This window comes from Haliotis rubra, unplaced genomic scaffold (assembly GCF_003918875.1).
Source record: "Haliotis rubra isolate DU_JTF1 unplaced genomic scaffold, ASM391887v1 Scf350, whole genome shotgun sequence".
Taxonomy (NCBI): domain Eukaryota; kingdom Metazoa; phylum Mollusca; class Gastropoda; order Lepetellida; family Haliotidae; genus Haliotis; species Haliotis rubra.
Genome location: NW_025767025.1, coordinates 345,358 through 366,236, shown reverse-complemented (window position 1 = coordinate 366,236; position 20,879 = coordinate 345,358). Strand labels below are relative to the sequence as shown.

The 20,879-nt window shown below is 39.5% G+C and overlaps 1 protein-coding gene across 1 annotated transcript in view; it reads left to right on the top strand.

The window, feature by feature from the left end:
- Positions 1 to 20,879, top strand: part of LOC124285040 (plexin-A2-like) — a 206,542-nt gene that overhangs the window by 104,782 nt on the left and 80,881 nt on the right. Inside the window, 2 exon segments of the mRNA XM_046721178.1 lie at positions 8,763 to 8,863; positions 9,594 to 9,602. Of these exon segments, the coding sequence (XP_046577134.1) occupies positions 8,763 to 8,863; positions 9,594 to 9,602 (110 nt within the window).

Here is a 20,879-nt window from a genome sequence, read left to right as displayed (position 1 = left end):
ACAAACTGGGCTTGTTTCCATCGTGTTTAAAACAACAGGAGAAATACGGTTGTTCAAATATTTGCAGTTCTTTTGCTCGGTCAAGGAAATGCTTATGTAATGAATGGAAAATATTTTCCTTTTGAAAAGCAAAATCATTTGATTATATGTTTGAATTCTTTGGAATTGGTTTGGCTTTTTTCGAAAGGCATTTGAGGTGATTTATCAGTTTTGCTGATGAATTTATAAAAGGTGTTAAACAAGTGAAGTGGAAGGATTGTACCATGCCCTTCAGGTGTTTTTTTAATCACATGCTGTTGATGGAATTAGAAAACTAAACAAAGAAGATACATCAGCCTTTATCACGCAATGTCGGATAATTCTGTCATTTTGATTCCGTTCCCATCGGAGAAGAGCTCTGTAACCATCTTCAATAATGGAGGAAGAAAATAAATAACGGGGAAAATCTGCTTGCAGGGCATTTGTAAGGGAGAAAAAATGGTTCTAAGTGCAACATGTTAGGAAAATATCCATTAGAAGGTGATGAACATGCAGAATTAACGAAAGGGGCATTGTTATAACAAGACAATATTACGTCACGGCAAACAAACGGCATACACCACTTGGCTAATACCAATTAAAGATGTAAACTGGGCGTTCTGATAGCAATCAGGATCACATTCAGGACAATCATTCCACTTTGTATGTTGCCTCTGTATTTTGGTTCTCTGCATGATTTTAGGTGGTTTTTGCTTGTAGTGGCGTGAAGAAATAAGATGATTGGAAGCAATTTTGCTGATGACCTACTCGAAATAGGGGGGAATTTTCAACAGTTAGTGGATAAGTACTTTGTGTCGTTGTAGAATGATAAGAAACAGGATGTTTACCGAGCTCAACTTTAAGTTCAAGGGATGCATGGTGACAGCAGGTTGTTGGGGCAAATACCCAACCATACATTCATACATCATTGTCAGCTGATGTTCACACCTCTTACGTTTCTAAAGAAAACTTATGTTTCTTCAGTTCAGTTTGAATTTTGACCCTCTCTCTTTCTTTCTTGTGTATTGGGATTTGAAAATTGTTTCCCTAACATGAAAAAGTGACATTAGCCCCTTTGAAATTGTAAAAGGTTGGCTCTGTTGCCTTCTTCCCGTATTACTTCTCTCTTTGGGAATGTCTGTCTGTAGCCGGGATCATCATGCACATCGTAAGATCTTCCTTCAAAATGGGGCAAAAAGGTGTCTGTTTGACAATAAAAGGAGCCTTAAGTTGAGATTTCACCCAAAAACAACATGTTTAAAGGAAATTGCAAGTTAAAAAAAACATTTGTTCATCTGAAAGATTGATGGCCTTGCCCACAAGGAATTGCAAAGGGAGGTAATCACGTCTGATCCAGACTCCATCAAAGTTTGGTGTAATGCTAGCCAGTGAAGGCCCTGCAAGGGCTAAATGGCTGTTAGGTTTAACATCACCCTTGACTTCTTTGGGCATTCATCAGGCTGAAATTTGTAAGAGAATTAATAAGGATTTTATTCCTCCAGCAACAAGTTGAGATCCCCTCAGCCTGGAGATATGAGTAGACTTGGCGATGACACAGGACGGCAAAGAAAGTTCCCAGTTATCTATGACTAATTCAAAGGTCATTGTGCAAAGAGCGTGCCTGTTGTCAATTTTATGCTTGAGTGAATCATCAGGTTGAAAAAAATATGATGATAAAACGTGATTGAATTTATGAAAAGTGCTTTGGGTAAGCCTTGTCATGTATATTTATTTGAATCTGTATTAGCATACATGGTTGATTAAATGTTTAAGGTGTTTGATTTAAATGTGTTGAGATTTGCATACTCTTGAACACTACGGTCCTTAAGAAATGCTTCTTATGTAAATGTTCACAATACTTTATATTTCATTTTCCACTGGAATATTTGACAATGGAAAAGAGGATTGAATAAGAATTTCGCTCATTAATTTTTCTATGTCTCTCATATGTGATAGTGGAAAACCATCATTAATTATTGACACACGAATAAACAGAAGCTTTTTCTGCTGAAATACTCAGAGTTAATTGCATAATTCACATGGAAAAATTTCAAAGACACTATTGATTATTCTAATGAGTGAATAATGTTTGCAAAGTGTCACATTGTGCACGAATACATTCCTCACTTGGCCCAATGGTTTTGTTTGAAATGAAACTGATCATTGATAATTATTCATTTTGGGGGAAAGGCTTTGATGAAAAGGTATAACTAGCAGCTGTGAAAAGTAAAATATGATTGTCAAATAATGAATATTGCTTTCTTTGTGAAATGAGTCATCTAGGTCTGAAATGTTTGAAAATGGAGATGACGGGTATAGACTTCAGTGAAAGAAGTTGAGTGCATTGTTTGCATACATTTGTCACAACTGACTTCTTAAAACTAATTAAGTTATCAAAATTCAGGTAAAGTGTTTTGGATAAAATGAGTGAGCCAAGATGCTCCTAAATCATTAAAGATCAGAGTAAGACAGAAAGTCAAACAAAAATTAAGATGTAAGCCATCCATTTTTGTTTGGTGAGGACAATTTTACTATTTTGTTAAAACATGGATGTTGGTTCAAGGTGTGTGTGATGTGTAAGATCAGTAAGGCAATAGCAGGGTATTTAGCCTGTAAATCCACACACTGAGATCTGGACAACTTGTAAAATGTTTATTTGAATAGCTGATGTAAGCAAAGGAAATGTGTCGCTTGTGAGTGATTTACTGGTTACATATTGTCCTGAATGTATATTACCAATATGAATGACTAATATATGTGTCAATGTGAAAGCAGGCCCAAAGAAAACCTTTCCTCCAGCCTTTTGAATTGTGTTTGACTTTCAACCCAGGGTGTTCTCTGTTTATGGCCAGTTGAAAAGGCAGGGTGTAAATATACTGTTTTGGAACCTTGCCAAAGCCCTTGTGCAGCTTCAATTGAACCATATAAATAGCTTATGAATATTGATCTGAATAATCAGACTTTAGTATTATGAATCAAACCTATTTTGCATTGTGAATGATTTTGAGACATGGTGGCAGCATTATATGACTCAATAGTATTAGAACACCCTTAAAAGAAGCGTTCAGAGATTTAACTTTAAGATCTTGATGTAAGGTTCGATGTTAATTCAAAACATGAATGCATGTAAAAGTCTGAGTTGGTATTTTTGTAGAGCACACACACTTCAGAAATGTTGCATGCATCCTCAAAGCCTTCAAAACATGACTTTTCCTCATCAAATTTCTGAAACAGAGACAGACATTGTGAATAACTTGCTGTCTTGAGTGAACAAGAAAATGGCAAAATCATCTGCCCACAGAACGATCACCTGGTTTCAAGAAACAAAGCTTGGGCAGACAAAAGGAATAAAGTGGGTGTGGCTCATCGTAGTCAGATTTCATTACTATTGAACTGGAAGTTTTCATCAAATTTATGCATATATCTTTCTAGTAAATCTTTATGGCACAAAGAGAAAGGGTGTGGTCAGACTTAATTAGTGCACCAATTCATTCTTGAAGAAGGCAGCCAGACCTGGTCTCTGAACAGTCCCTGGAGGCGAACCAGGTCTTTTCGGCAATGGTCATGCTAATTATTGATGGTCAGACATGGAATAAAGATGCATGTTTCTCAATGCCACCAACCATGCACAGCTGTCAAGCCTCGTCCTTGTCACCAGGAGACAGATTGCCTCACTCACGTGGACAAATATGATTTGACTGACATGTGTTCGGTGACAATTTGTCCTGAGGTCTTCAAACAGCTTTTGAAGTTGAACCATCTTTGGAAGATTAAAAGGAAATGAGAATGTTGTATTGTCTCATGTTGCTGGTTACATTCACTTGAGAACATGGACAGGCAGGCTCTGTTTGAATTCCAGTTTATGCCCTGGTCTTCAGGCCAATCTAAAAAATGAGGACACTTGTTTTGTCAGGTGACAGTCTTTTTTGAAAGCATGGTAAATAATACGCTTATTCTGTGAACCGATTACGAAATAAAACCAATTATATGCATTTGAGGTGGTTTACAATGTCTTGTTGCCGATGTTCATATTTTTGTACATATATTCTGTGATGACATTGAAAGTGATATTGCAGTTTGTTTGTGGATTGGAATTGTAAAATGTTTTGCTGCTTTGTGTTCAAATATTATTGAATTTGTGACTACATGCTCCAATCGTGTTATTTGTCTTTCACAAATATTATTTCAAAGTTTTGAGAGGGTTTATAGATTGCCTACTTATAGTTCCACTCTGTCCTGAGAGTAATACATTTAGCAGGAGATTCGGGTCAAGCATTAAGAGGCAGGGCTTAGGGAAGCAAATGAATAAAAGGACAAATTTGGACATATTAGGAATGAAAATGGCATGCACGTTACTTCATTAGCATGGGCTTAGAACAGCCAGGGAATCAACCAGTGCTTTCAGGGAAATATGAGCATGATTTCTTCGACTCAATTAGTTGTTGCAGGAATGCTGGGTCAGAGGTCATTCCACAATTATTGACAGTCTTCGATGTCTTTGGGTCGCTTTCAGATGCATAATGCAAGGAAAATAATTACAGCAAAAGTCTTGGTACATATTGCTGCAAAGTTTGAGGAGGCGGCACTGCTATTGCACACGTCAGATTTAATTAAGTTAAGATTTTGATTACACGGCTGGGAAGTTCTGTTGCTTAAGCGAGGGCCAGTCTTTATTTGGCTTCCCTGTTGGTCATATTTCCTTCTGAAACTGACAGATTTCTTGTAGTATTTTTCTGATGGAGTGTTTTTTTGATCAGCCAGCCAGAAAGACAGTATAATTTCATATTTCGCTCTTGTTGTGATTTCATTGCTCGACACGAATTATTTTCATGTCATCTGTTCTATTGTGTAAGTGGACAGTTTTGTGCATTACGCTTTGGTTTTAATCAGCAGGACTTCCGTTTCTGAGTTTTTGTGGGGTGCGTGTTTGCCATCGCTCCCTGCAGGCCCACTCCCCCTCTGTCAAAATGGCATTGTTCGAGTCCACTCGGCCGTGCAATTATTTCGTCGCATCAGATGACTAATATTATAATAGGGTTGATGAATATCATTTTCAGATTCACTCATCAAAATGTGAATTCAGCATTAAAATTTAATGGTGTTTTAGGGTTGTGTGATGGATTGAAGAGGGGGACAAACGAGAGAAGCAGACGACTGTGGCAGCCATCTTGGATTTGTTCACACACATTGAAAATGTCGCTTCAGCTTTCTTCAATTTAGCCTCCACAGTAATTAATGAGTCACAATTCACTCTGTTGCATGACAGATTAATCAAATTAAAACATTTGGGGATTGCAAATCAAACAAATTTGGAAAAATAACCCGTCATTGCAGGAATATCAAATGAGTATCTGGGGATTATATAACCAATATGTTAAGAGAAGATTTGAAATGACAAATATTGGAATAGCCTTTGTGACTTGTCTCAGCATCGATGATGAAAAAGTTTTGGAACAAAAGGCCGCTTCAAACAAAATATTCTTATCAAACATGATCATGGGATCAACTCACCAAAGTTAAAAACACAAATCTTTGATATGATGCTGGCTAGTCTGATGAAAGTAAATATGTGAGCCTGACAGCATTAACCCCTAAATGTGACAGTTATAACAGTCCATGTTTTTCAAGCTGGAAGACCTGCCAACCAATGAGAGATGTACAAATTTGTCAAGCCGCCTGTAGGTGATATGTGTCCGGGGGTGTGAGAAGCTCTGCAGAAATGTCGCTTTGTTGCCAGTTCACATTCTCCTAACTCGTGAAAGCCCCGAATAAGTGTATTTAGTTTATAGAACAACTGCTTCTTGTTTCCTCACAAATTTAAAACCTGAATGTATATGTTTTGGAAAAATGTCTTGTCTTATTTGAAAGGAGTTATTAGTATTGTTTTTTTTCTCCAAATGTTGAAAGTAAACTTGTAAATGTGGAAAACAACATTTTTTATCCTCCAAACTTCGTTTAGCCTCATTGAAAAGTTGGAAGTATGTTATTAATAAAGTCAATAAACTGATACAACTTTCATCAAATGATGACATGGATTTTCCTTGTTTATTGAGCAGTGGTCCCAAACATGGAACATCATTTCACTTGTCAACACAACAGTAGGTGACAACGCTCCTAAAACATCTTGTCAGATTTCACACTGATTAATTTCTGTGGAAGAGTAATTCTGTACCATTTAGCCTATTTTCTTTCAAAACATTTCAGCCATGTTTGAATTGAGCTGATAAGGGATGTTGAGAGAATCATCATGCACAGACAAAATGGCTGCCTAGGGGTTATCTCAAAAACACAAGTCAAGATGATTTATTTGTGTTTGTAGAGATTACTTCACGGGCTCATTCTTGATTTAAAATATTAACTTAAATTTTGGTGTGTCGATATCATCACCTAACATCAAATATTTGTAGCAGGAAACTGTCATCAAAAACAAAAAGTATTTACTATACAGTCCCTAAGTATTGAATTATATTTTTTCATTGTCAGAAAATCTTTTAGAAAGACTTGATGTGTTTAAACAGCAACTTAAACCCCTAAATCGCATCACATTCTTGCCAAGGAAAGTTGGCCCTGTGGGCATCTTTACTAAACCATTATCAAATTTATTTTTGCTCCAAATAAACATTTTCTGATAGCAAATGCCATAGTGAGATGGGCCTATATAACTGGAGCACATATAAGATGGTTTATGTGAACAGAAATGAATTCAGCCTGCTGTTTAGCTTCATGAGCCAATCACGAAAGGTTGAATCTATGTGATTGTAATTCGGGACTAAATACATACAGTGCATTGATCCCATGAACACAACTGAGATGATGTTGCAGAAGCTCCCGACAGAAATAGACAAGAACGTTCCACAACTGTTCTCCACAAATATCGTTAACGATTCCTTTTTTTGCAAATATACATCCCAGTTGTAGGATCTCCCTGAAGCCAATGTTTTTCCTCTGCTAGAAATCACGACAATCATATTCAATTGCATTGATACAGTATTGACTGAGAAAGAACTGTTTTGTATTTAAATAAATGATTATTCCTTTATGTTGGAGAAATCAATTTGTCATGCTTTTATTTGGCTATTTCATCTACATCTTGGCAATTCCTTCATGGCTTAGAATCGTTTTGTTGCTCACCCTTCCTCCACAATGGTGATTAGTTCCTGCAAGCAGTAAATGATTTGGTAAATGTTTCGTGATTTTCTTGTCTCTGAATACGGGTTTGCTTGGTGTGAGAAGTCCATGTGGCAACGTCGCCATCGGTTACCAGCAATAAAATTATGCTCCAGACTTCTTCCAACCACACTGGAACCGTATCAAGTTTGACAGATCACATCCTCTTGGACTGGGGACAGTGGGGTAGCCCAGTGGTTAAAGCATTCGCTTGTCATGCTGAAGATCTGGGTTTGATTCCCCAAATTGGTACAATGTCTGAAACCCATTTCTAGTGTCCCCCGCCGTGATATAGCTGGAATATTGCTAAAAGCAGAGTAAAGGGACTGTTCAGGGACTTCTTAGGTTGATCCTGATCCTGACTTCCCTTCTCTGTATCCTTGGTTCTTCTCTTCAACTGGGCCTGTGGTTTCATTTCCTTCACATCCTCCGTGAGGTCTGCTGGCATGATACTGTGTCACGATTATACTGACAGACTAATGTGTTTTTCTGAGCATTCAGGGAATGTCTTGGTAATCATGTGTTTGAGAAATTACTTATCAAATTCATTGAAGAGTTCTGAAGGAAATATTTAGAAACGAAATTAGAAAATTTATGACCCTATGCCATAAAGAAGACATGTATCCTACGATTCGGCTTGTCCTTGTCCTGTGATTGGCTGACTGTCTGTCTGTGTGTATGATTAACCTGTTTGCAGTGGACCTACTCTCATCAGTTTCGCAATAAACTTGTCCGATGAGATCTCCATGCTTGCAGTTTACATTTGTGGTTTTAGTGGAGGCAGGATTCCCTCAGCAAATCACTTTCCCGGGCCACAGAAACACAATCTGCTCCTTTCTTTCTTAGTAGTCAAACTCCATTGGTGAAGATGTGACTGACCTTTGTCCATCCACTTCTGATTGAAGAGCATCACTTGTACATATAGAGAAGTCTGTAGTAAAGACTGTAGTAAAGACTGTAGTAAAGACTGTAGTAAAATGTGCAGTTCTCCGTCAAGCTTCAGGTAGCTTCTTTAATTGTGAGGTTGTCGATGAGCGACAGTGACGCTAGTTTGGTGGAGGTTCAATTTACCAGAAATATGTTAAGCCAGTTAAGATCACCTTGACATGTTGCTATGTTTGGTTTGGAAATTACACGGTGTGGAAATGACAGGTTTGGTGGCTAAAGATAACTTTGAAAGGAAAACAGACTGCTGCATCTGAAATTATACGCCAACAAAAACAACAACTAAATAACACAATTTGCAAATCATTTTCAACTTTGAACTGATTGTTGTGTTGATTTTGACACTGATGATCACTGTGATGACCATGACAGTTGTAGAAATGTGTTGTGTGGGAGACATCTACAAGTACAGCAGGGCAGTTGGGGTGACAGTCAGTAGGCATGGAGTATTCGATGATTATTATGATGATAATATCTGAGCTTTCAAACTCGAATTATTAATATCGTTGTTATCATTACAGAAGCATTGACAGGAATGACCCAAACAGATTTTTTGCAATATCAATACAAATTATGTATATTTAAGATGTGATGTCAAGACCTGCCTGTTCACTGTCTGTGTTTATTTTCAGCTGACCAAACTGAAGGTCCAGGAATGCAGTCAGTACAAAACCTGTGGTGAATGTCTAGGTGCCAAGGACCCCTACTGTGGCTGGTGCTCCCTGGAGAACAAGTGAGTACATCACACACTTTGATTACATGGGTCACGGTAGAGGTGCTTGTGCAGGACTGCAAGGAGGAGTACACCAACAACTGTAGCAGATCCTGCTCAACTGATACTGGTGACAGAATTACTGGCAAGACCTGGATTTCTTCACATGTTCCTGTGTGACTATCATCGTATAGCCCATGATGGACTCATAGTAAAATGGCAACATTAAGTACAAATGATGGCAGTTGTGACTCGCAGAGAATAAGGGAATGAACTTCACAGACTCACAACTTGATGATAGCTAGTAATTATTATCAGTAATGAAATGATGCATCTTTCAGTGTAACTGCTTCTTGCTCCAATATTATGCTATAAAGTCTGATACGTCTCTTCAAACTGACATGTCAAGACAGTTTCTGTGTATACAGGTTTGTATCTTGTGACATTTTGAAACTGGATGATCTCCCCTTGTCACCCTGACCTCTCATCCATCATCTTACTACAGCAGTTTCTATGCACCCACCTATCTGTTCACTGATAGGAATGACTGATTACTTTAATTTTGGTATTTTCTTTCACTATTTTGTCTGTAAGTTACTTATGTGCCTATCACACAAACGTATTGAGAAGCCATGACAGGTGTTGATTTCTCCCTCATTTGAAGGTTTGTTTGTGTTATTTAGTGTTTGGTTGCACTGTTATGAAATGTCATCAATCTAAGCTGTCCCTTATGTGTCCTTGCATTTCTCAGGATTAATATGTAAGTACTCTTATGTTGTCCTTGTACATCTGTTGTTTGGCTTACTTGTCAAATATGTAGGTAAAACTTGAAAATGGGAACTAAAACACTTTTTGTTTTGCTGTTTCTACAAATTCAAATTTGATAAAAATTCTAAAATCTTTATAAAAAATCAAATCGATTGCGCCCTTTTCAATTTGATCATTTATATAAACAAATCATCGAAACGTTTGCTGCCATAGATAATCTGTGTTAGAAAGTGCCAAGTGTGATTGCCCCAGCTTTGTGCTTGTATGTTTAGTTTCTTGGAACAGACACCCAGAACCAGTCAATGTTGTCTTTGTTTCCAAAATCTATTTTTCTTTGATATCTATGTTGTTTATTTTTATCCTGTTTCAGTTTTCATTGTCAAACCACATGTTACACCAACTTGAAACACGTGTCAAGGTATCTGATTATCCCCCTTTGTTGACTCTCCTTTCTATCTGTATCTTCCCCATCAGCAGCGACCACACATGATAAACACACGTGGATTGAAGAAGTCATTGTTTCAGTGGCCCTGACCACAGATGACAATGGAACAGTTTCAATGCAGCATGACATTCAAGACCGTTTTGTGATAAAGGAAAAGAATATCGATGTCAGGGAAAATAGTCGGAAGTTGAAATACTCTTGTTCCTTGCTAAGCTACTTGTCTAGTTGTATGTATCAATGCTCTGTGGTAGAATTAGGCATATCTTGTGACAGTTGAGAGCATGGCCGTGCACTGTCACATATTGATTGACGAGGAGTCTTGACGAGAATGTTCAGGCGTCAATATCGCCTCCGTCGAGTGACAAGTTTGTGTCTTAAGTTGACATGTCACCGAGGATCTAGTGCTGTCACAAAGTGCTTGATAGCCTTGTGTTTTATCAAGCATTTTACTTGTGTGATGTTGCCACTAATGGAGTTGGCGTTGTCCACGATGGCGGCCATGGAGAAGGAGATGTTGAAACTCAGACAAGCAGTTCCTGCCGATAGTGCTGATGTGACCTGTGTCTTAATGACCCCTTAAGTCATATTGCTGTGGCGGCATAATTAAATTAGTAGCACATTGCACAACATACTGCTTCTTCCCTTCCTTGAAATCTGGTGAGCACATCATACCGAAGGTTTTGTTTTGTCAATTAAGATAATTATCCTACAATTTTGACATTTAGGTACTACACTTTTTATAGATTAGTAAATTTCATGGTGTAAGCAGATTGCATTAGATGCTCAGCAATTCATCTTTTTATCTTCATAAATTTTCAATAATAACATGCTATTTCATTTGATATTTTTATGAAATTATGTAGATTTATGTTATTTTCAACAAAAGAATTGAACAAAATGTGTCATGCCATTAAGGTTTGAGATAGAGACACACCACTGTTAAATGTAATAATTAGATCATCGGGGTTTTCTATAAATCATAATATAAAAAATACACAAATCATGAAAGAGTGAAGTCTGTTGCTGAAGAAATATTATTTAGATACATGGTCTCGTGTTGGTTATGTTATGATAAATGAGAATTAGGGGGAGGAAATTGGCAAATTTCTTTGTCATTTGTGGACAGGGTGGACAAAGCTGGTTGTCGACATCGTTGAGTGATGTTCCACAATGGCGAGGTTGCACGTCATGGAGAAAGCCATCCACAGTCAACTACGGCAAGTGCTCGTTAATAAAGAAATGGCTCTCTATCGGACATGGCTCATTGGGCGCCAATGAAGAAAAGATTGAATTGAAATTATCACAGAGCTTTCAAATCAAAGGAAATTAAAACTTTTGCCACATGATATGATTTTTCTGATAGACATTGCAATTTTTAGATCCATAGGGCTAATGACAGTGGTTGTGTTATAACGTGTTGTTTTGAAATGGGTGAATCATCACCATTGTCTGCTACTTTCCCCGAGCACCTGCTGCCGAGCCTGTGTCAATTAATAGTTTACTATTTTGCACATATTGATGAGCAATTTCTGGGAATCAATTATGAATTATCAGTTCTTTCATGCAGACCGAGTGACGTAATTCCTGCTTTGTGCCAGTGCAGTTCTTGTGACAATGGCTGTCTGAGGTTGTGAAGTGGGTTTTGTGTGCTGGGCCCAGATAGGTTGAAGGAGAACTGAGGGATTATTACACTTTGTGTGATATAAGTGTTTATAAACTCCATCACGACACTCTACAATCATTGTCTTGTTTCACAGACGAGATATGCTGAAGATATATTGTATGGCAGCCCCCTTGTACTGTCAGAGTGAACTGTAGTCTGTTGGCGCCATGGCGGTAAATGTCTGTGACCATTGTGTCACTCTCACCTCCTAAAATTAAACTAGAATCTCCTGTAATGGGTTTTGAATTGCAGATTTTCTTAGATTGTGATCCTTGGCCTGTCAAACATCTACAACCTCACTGGCTCACTCTGTCACTCATGTACTCAACCACTCACTCAGTCTCCAACTCACTCACTCACTCACGCACTCTTGTCTTTCCTTGGGACTGACTGACTGAGTTTGGATTTACGCCGCTTTCAGCAATATTCCAGCAACATCACGGCGAGGGACACCAGAAATGGGCTTCACACATTGTACCCATGTGGGGATTCGAACCCGGATCTTCAGGCGTGACGAGCCAACGCTTTAACCACTAGGCTACCCCACCCTTTCCTCGGGAAGTAAGTTGCTGTGCAGTCCTGTTCAAACTGGTGTCAACTCACTCACACATAGCAGCCTGGACTGAAACTTGTGCTCAATGACAGTCCTCCATAACAAGGGATGGACTTGATGGACTTGTTGTGATAGCGATGGTATGTTGTGCCTATGAATTAAGTGGATATCACTTGGTGATATTTCATTAACAACCTCGTCAAGGTTAAAGACCTTTGCTCATCGATCATGTATCTGATCAATGTACCAGTACAACAGTGGGTTTTAGAACGAATGTTGAAGTTTACCATCCAGCAAATATTTGATGGTAACATTGACCTAATTTGATACATTTGATCAAACAATTTCTAATAAATGGCCCGCTGGGAGTCAACACTGAGGCATTTGTTGGAATATTAATTGGCAGATGGACGTGACATATGCCAGATCATAGGATCAGCTAAATGCTTCTTTGACGTGAATTCACTGTCACCAAATAGACTTACATTGAATTAAACACAACATACAACCAGGATTGGCTTGAAACGTCACACCTTGGCTATGTAACGATGGTTTGTGTGTACTATTGTTATGCAAACCTGACCACCTCACAACATATTTCTGAGTGCTTGTATAAATTTGCCCTCTAATAATGTCGTTTCAATTGATTCTTTTCCCCCAATTTCTGCATTTAATTGATAGATAGCCATTGGCCAACATTAGAAAATCCTGTTTTCAAGTGTGGTTATTTTTCAGAATGGAGGTTCCTCAAACAGACTTGTCTTTTTGTTGAAAAATAGATATTTTCAACCCTTTATCACTGAAGAGAAAATCCCATATTTCAAACAGTGTTATAAGGGAGGAAGGGTGTTTGTCAAACTGATAATGGAATTTTCAAGAAAAACAATGAAAAAATATGTTCTCCAAAGGAGGTATTTTACATTTCAGAAAAAGTAGAGTCTTTGTAAGAACTGTTGAAAAATCTGTCCATCTTCTCCAATCTTGATTTAATAAAGGTTGTACAGTTTCAACCTCTGATTTAAATGTTTTTCCTTAATGATGCCTTGTAATTCAATGCACATCAGATGTGCTTTACAAATAACCTCATCCTTCAGATGATTTCAAAATAGGCTTAGAAGCAAGCAAGACATGTCCTGACAGAGGCCTTGGAAGGTCCATATGAGTAAACGAAGATGGTTGAGTTGACAAGGAGGTTTTTTAGGAGAAGTTGGTAAAGTCACTAAATCTGTGGTCTTAATTAAAACACAAGATTGCGAGATTTACACGAATGTCTTCTGAAGCCTTAATATTGTCCAGAAAAAGTTTGTTCATAGATGGAAGGAAGAGAGAGTCAACTTTGATCAAAGCTTGTTAAGAAATCAATCCTAGCTTATGATCAGGAAGGATACAGGCCCTAAAGACGTGGGAGAAAAAACTTGTTTATTGAGAAGACAGGTTGGTTGTCTTTTCTGTTCTCAAAGATAAATGACAGACAAGGAATAGAGTGATGAGCCTGAAAAATAAACAAGTTCCCGATACCAAATAGTGTAGAGGAATGAAAGGCACGAGTGAAGTGGTGGATGCAAGAATCAGGCTCAACCCAGAGATAAAAGAGAGGATTTAATTAGTTACCATTGAAGTTTTTTGAACAGACGTCTGACTCCAGAAATATTGCACAAAAGTCAATACAGTTTGGGTTACTATGTAAGATTTGACATTTCTCATTTTGAAGGGATGGTGGAAGCAGAAAGAATTCCAAGCTTTATTGTTCTATGGTAGATGATTTGCCTGGAGAATGGAAACAACTGCCTTTATTAAATACAATCTAATTCCTCTGACCTGTGGGATAGGCTGAAATCATCTATATGAGTGGGTATTGTTTTATGCCACTTCCAGCAATATTGTGACAGAGGACACCAAGAACTGGTTCCAGTCTTTGCTGGATGACCTTTGTGGGGAGAACATGCTTGTAAGGCTCCCAAACTCATTCACTCTGTAACTGTGAATCTCTAATTCAGTAAAAGTTGTTGTTCTTAGGTTTGTGTGGCTTTTTCCAAGGCAAACTGGACCTCCTTCTTGTGTTGGAGCAGTTGGATGGGGTGGGTAGGGGTAGGGGGTTATTTCTTCCACCCGAAGGCGTGGTGGGGTAGCCTAGTGGTTGAAGCATTCACTTGTCATGCCAAAGACTCAGGTTCGATTCGACTCACTCACTCTTCCACCCTAAGCAGGGGCGATGGGGTAGCCTAATGGTTAAAGCGTTGGCTCGTCACGCCGAAGACCCGGGTTCGAATCCCCACATGGGCACAATGTGTGAAGCCCATTTCGGGTGTCCCCCGCCGTGATGTTGTTGGAATATTGCTAAAAGCGGCGTAAAACCAAACTCAGTCAGTCAGTCCACCTTAAGCAGGTTGACCACATAAGCCTGCTGTGCCAGAATACCAGTTGTAACGTCTACTGTCACAGTCCACTCCTGGCTGCAGGCTAATATGATGGATTAATCCAGATTATCAATTCAGTCAGAAAGGGAATGAGGTGCAAGTTTGCTGGAGGTGGTTTATTAAAATGCTTATACCTTGCAATCTGTGGTTATTTGATATCATTGCTATTTTGAGCTTTAGGATAATTATTTCAAGTAAGGTTTGACATTTATTTGATATTTTCTGCTACGTATTTCTGACAGAATGTTGAACTTGTCTGAAACCTAAGGCTTCATGTTATGACAGACTGCCTCCTGTGTGATGCATTCATGGAGCACATTGTATCAAGTCAGCTTTTGATATTGTTGTCCAATTCTCATTTTCATGTAAGATTTGCTGAAATCAATTTGGAAAAGCTCCTGATCCCTTCCGACAGAGGTGATGTAAATCTTGCAACAAGTCTCCCTCTTGGGAGGTATCACACTCTGCACTACGAGCAAGTCAAACACACAAATCATCACGGGTTCCAACGGAAATCTTATCCATAATATCCCCAGTTCACTAGCAAAATGACCCAATTTAAAAAAATGGCCCAATCCTGTCTTGGAGATGCTCCTTGACTTTCGGGATTTGTGGAATCTGGTGCCTCACAATCTGTCCATCTGGACTCTGGGATCTGACCAAGCCCTGCTGCCTGATGTATTGTAAGCCCTGTCAAAGTCAATTCCCAAACATCTCAGAAATTTATGACTTGCATGCAACAGGATAGTGAAGCTAAGCGGGGTCAATTCTCCAATATTCTAACACATCCCTGGCCTCCTATTGAAACTATGGGACAGGCATGAGAGATAGATGACATCCTTCCATAACATAAAACTCCAGCCAGCAGAAAGCGTACCAATTAGTTGTGTGACCTTAGGGGACCCTGCTTAGTCACCAGGGTCCATGTGGGGTGTAGTGGACCCAGGGGTGCTATAGGCCCAGCTGTTTTGTTGGAACATGGTAGCAGGAATGGTCAGTATTTCATGACAATCATTCAGTTTGCTGAATGCCATCTATTATGATGACCATGCCTGTGACAGGTTCCTGCCAATGGATATTGACAGCAAATAGCAGGCCAAGTATAAATGTTGACCTTTATCATTGTCATTATGACAAACTATCCCAGCCTGACAGCTTCTTGTTGTTCTGTTAGTCAGGAAATTAGCACACCATGAAAATGTTGTGCTCATGTGGACTGTAACTATCCTGAAATACATCTGATACTCCCATGAAGGAAGGTACAAAGGGAGGTCACTCTTCTGCAGTAACAGCATAAAAGGCTGTAAGCTGCTCTCAGTGTTCAGGGGGCGTGGGGTAGCCTAGTGATTAAAGCGTTAGCTCGTCACGAAGAAGACCCGGGTTCGATTCCCCACATGGGCACAATATGTGAAGCCCATTTCTGGTGTCCCCCCGTCGTGATATTGCTGGAATATTGGTAAAAGCGGCGTAAAACCTCACTCACTCAGTGTTCTTGGGGCATTCATTTGAGGAATTATGGTAAATTTCTATGACATAGTTACACAACTGTGATGATCATTAGATAAATTGCCCTCTTGCCTCGGTTATAAACAACATGTAGTGATAACAATGTGTCAGTTAGGCTCTCACATCCATGCTGGCCTACAAGTCTTGATTTATGGTATTTCTGTGTATGGTGTTAAACAATATGTGCAATCACCATTAGTTAAGCTGTATCAAGTATTGGCATAAAAGCATTTAAAGGGTGATTAGTTGGCCTCATGTAGTATTAGTGGATGTTCCTTAATGATAGTATGATGTAATCCATATTCTCCTCAAGACCATTGCGATGAAGTTGCCAGATACACTCAGGTACAGTGTAGAGAGGAACTTGTCTAAGTTAACATGGGACACTATTCTTTATGAAGAGATTTTCTGGTCAGTTAGCAGGTGAAAAGACAGAATGTTCCATGTGTCATATTCAATAGATTTAATGTAAGGGCCGGTGGGGTGGTCTAGTGGTTAAAGCGTTGGCTCATCACGCCGAAGACCCGGGTTCGAATCCCCACATGGGTACAATGAGTGAAGCCCATTTCTGGTGTCCCCTGCCGTGATATTGCTGGAATATTGCTAAAAGCGGCGTAAAACCAAACTCAGTCAGTCAGTTTAATGTAAGGTTACAGGGACATGGCTGTTTATATCATCAGCTAAGAAAATTACCAATGGCAATTGTATTTCAAGGACTGGTAGAAGTGAGTCACATCTGAAAATTGTATTAAGGTACAGTCAAATGGTCTTGTGACTTGAATGTGTCTGTTTCTGTATGCTGGGTTGTGGTTGATTTCCAGTTTTATAACAAATCATATTTTGTCCACCACAAGTTTTTCCTTTGTCACTTGTTGATTTACAAATATTTCAGCCATTGACAAAGTTCAGTGTTTTAATTGAGTCTTGTGACATGGAGCTTCAACAACCATTGGCAGTGTCAGGCAGGAATTAGGTACAGTGTTACATGTCTCCCAGATTGAACAAGATACCAGCAGCGTTATTCCTCCGTCCAATATGTATGCATGAAGACCAGCATCACTACTCACTGGCTGTGTACCATCGCATGTCAAGACCCAATTGTGATGTAAGCAAATTATGTTTGAGTTGTCTGGGGCCCACTGGTTAACCAAGAGAGGAGTACAACTGATAGGACTAAAGATGTTAGAGGCAATTTGCTACTTAATACCACACAAGGGGATTCTTGGGGACAAGTGTGTTGAGAAAGAAAGGTCATGTTCACTTTCAAATTAAGAACTGTCTGAATTTAGATAAACCCAACTTGCTTTAGCTCTGTGAGGATTCTGGTCAGAATTAGGCCCCAGTATCCCATGCTCCAGAATAAGGCCCCAGTACCCCATGCTTACCTCCCTGTGAGGATTCTGGTCAGAATTAGGCCCCAGTATCCCATGCTCTCTGGTCAGAATAAGGCCCCAGTACCCCATGCTTACCTCCCTGTGAGGATTCTGGTCAGAATTAGGCCCCAGTACCCCATGCTTACCTCCCTGTGTTCTGGTCAGAATGCCCCATGTATGCTTACCTCCCTGTGAGGATTCTGGTCAGAATTAATGCCCAGTATCCCATGCTCTCTGGTCAGAATAATGGTCCAATTAATGATGCTTATACTCTTGTCTGTGAGGATTCTGGTCAGAATAATGCCCCAGTACCCCATGCTTATCTCCCTGTGAGGATTCTGGTCAGAATTAATGATTATGTCCCAGTATCCCATGCTTGTCTCCCTGGGAGGATTCTGGTCAGAATTAATGATTATGTCCCAGTACCCCATGCTTGTCTCCCTGTGAGGATTCTGGTCAGAATTAAGTATCCCATGCTCCCTCCTGGTCAATTAATGATTATGTCCCAGTACCCCATGCTTGTCTCCCTGTGAGGATTCTGGTCAGAATTAATGATTATGCCCCAGTATCCCATGCTTGTCTCCCTGTGAGGATTCTGGTCAGAATTAATGATTATGCCCCAGTACCCCATGCTTGTCTCCCTGTGAGGATTCTGGTCAGAATTAAGCCCCAGTATCCCATGCTGATTATGCCCCAGTACCCCATGCTTGTCTCTCTGTGAGGATTCTGGTCAGAATTAATGATTATGCCCCAGTACCCCATGCTTGTCTCCCTGCGAGGATTCTGGTCAGAATTAATGATTATGTCCCAGGACCCCATGCTTGTCTCCCTGTGAGCATTCTGGTCAGAATTAATGATTATGCCCCAGTATCCCATGCTTGTCTCCTGTGAGGATTCTGGTCAGAATAAGGCCCCAGTATGGGGCTGGCCAGGTCACCATGTGTCCAAGTGGATGAATGCTCATACCATCAACCACCACACTGGGTTATTTACAAGATACTGCAATATAACTGGAATATTACTATGTCTCAAATAAAGATTACTCAACTAGTCAAAGTTATAGGCTTTGGAAGAGTGTTCCTGTGCTTTATGTATAAATACTAACTTCATTGGACTGGTCAATTTGGCAGTATTGTACCTACTGCTTGTGCCCAGCTAGTTTTTATATATTTTGCCTGTAAATTAACTGAGACAAAAAAATATCTTAAAAAATACAACAGGAATGGTAGCAGTCTGTTGAAAAGTATTTTGATCGATTTAGGTGTCAGCATTATTTGTGCAGCCATCTTTGATGTGCCGCTGCATTGTACATCCAAGCCCCAGCATCAATACATAATGAATCAGAGGACACAGTACACCTTGTTTGTACACGTCTGTATTTTCCCCGTGGCAACACGCTGCACATTTGGCGATGATCATGTTACAAGAAACAGCATCATCAACATCATTAGCGTAAAACCAAGCATTTAGCTGTGTAATGGGCTGGATCCTATTTCTTTGTCGCGTAATTAACAGCCAGGATGGGAGGACATTCACAGATATTTGGTACATGGTGGAGAAATGCTCAGTATTCTTGCATGCAATGCATTCAGGAAAAAAGATTTAATTTTTGTAGTCCTTCGCCATCACGTGGAACCTAATTGTAATCAAAACAACGCCTGTCAGCTGGCATATTAACTCATATGGTGGGATCCTCTTGACTTAAACATGGATGAAAAATGCTGAGGAGATTTTTTAGTTGAGTGAATACTAAAATAACTGCCATTGGCCTCAGGTAGTTGAGCTTGAGGAGTTCATTATTTTTGTCACTTGGTTAAGTTTGAACCTGGAAGTCTTCTGTCTTCTGACGGAAGTGGGTCATGGAGGTGTGGAACCTGATGAGGGTGGCTGTGAATAGTCTCTACATGGTTTCATCGTTAAGGATTTTAGAGGGAGGAATTATTACCTACAGTCTTGCAGATGGAGATAGGTTTGAAACCAGACAGATGGGTAACCTAGGGTGTTTACTTGTCAAGTACCAGGATATCATTCCTGTAGTGGTGAACTTGACTGAGGTTTCTTCCATACCAGATCAATGCCAACCATCTACCACTTCTCACCTGTTGCCTGGATCTGTTCTAGTGAGAACTCACTGGTCCAGAACCACCCTCCATTCTCTCACAAATCCCCATGATCTAACCATTCCCACCATTGGTGCTGGCAGATCATGACTTCTTTGAATTCAGTCTCCATTAAGAGAATTTTAAAAATGAATGCCTGCCTACTTTGGGGTAATCTTGCATATATCTAATCCCTTCCTACTCCTCATAGTAGCCTAATGACTGAGCTTCAAAAGAGGAGTGTTTTGCTTTAGCTTAATCAATACAATCAGAGAAGACAAGCAAATATTGACCAAGAAAGCAGGACAGTTAATTTCCTGTGGCACTGTTTATGACTGACACTCATGCAATGTTAGATAACACTCTGGTACTGCATGGGTGGTATAAGTCCTGTTAATCCCTCATCAAGAGCGTCCCACCAGGTCATGCACCTGCACCTTGTGTTCATGATGTTCTGACACAAGTTACATTGTTTTAACCAAGAGGCAGATCAAAATGAGCACTTCACATGAAATTGCTGACAATCGTTCTTCTGTATGCCATTCGCTCAACCAATGCATGCTTGTTGACATTTAAGCATTAAATTGTGTCCTGGGTATTTTTCGGTGAATTTGGAAGAAATTGGGTGCTGTGTGTTTATTCAGTGATTCTTGAAATATAGTGGTGGTATTGTTTGAGTTATTTCAGCTCCTGTGTTTTGTAGGAATTATTTTATCTTGTCTGCAATGACCTGACATGACTACAAGCTTGACCAGAGTAAAGTGTACAAGAATGAGTTATGAAATCATGTTTGTACACTGCGATGTTTCTTATTGTAATGAGGCAATTACTTAGTGCTGCTGACCCTGTGGTATTTCTTTGATGCTTTTACAGAAATGAGAAAACAATATAATTGAAATAACAAGAGGTCAGTGATTATTATATCAGCATCCCAGAGAGCATTCAGACGTTGGCCCAACGTTGGCAATGGTTTTGCCAACATTGCCAAAGTTGGGCCAACATCCGAATGCTATCTGGGATGGGCAACAGAATCACAACTTCTGATTTTGAACAGTTTGATCTGATCAGCTTGAAGATGCACAGAGAAAAGTTAGTTTGTCGTGATTAACAGCAGCATATTGGAATAAGTAGACAAAACGATTGTCATCTGTGATTGTTGTGTATCATGGACAGCTCCGGTTTCAGAGGAAACAGAGTCAGTTGTTAGGGAAGT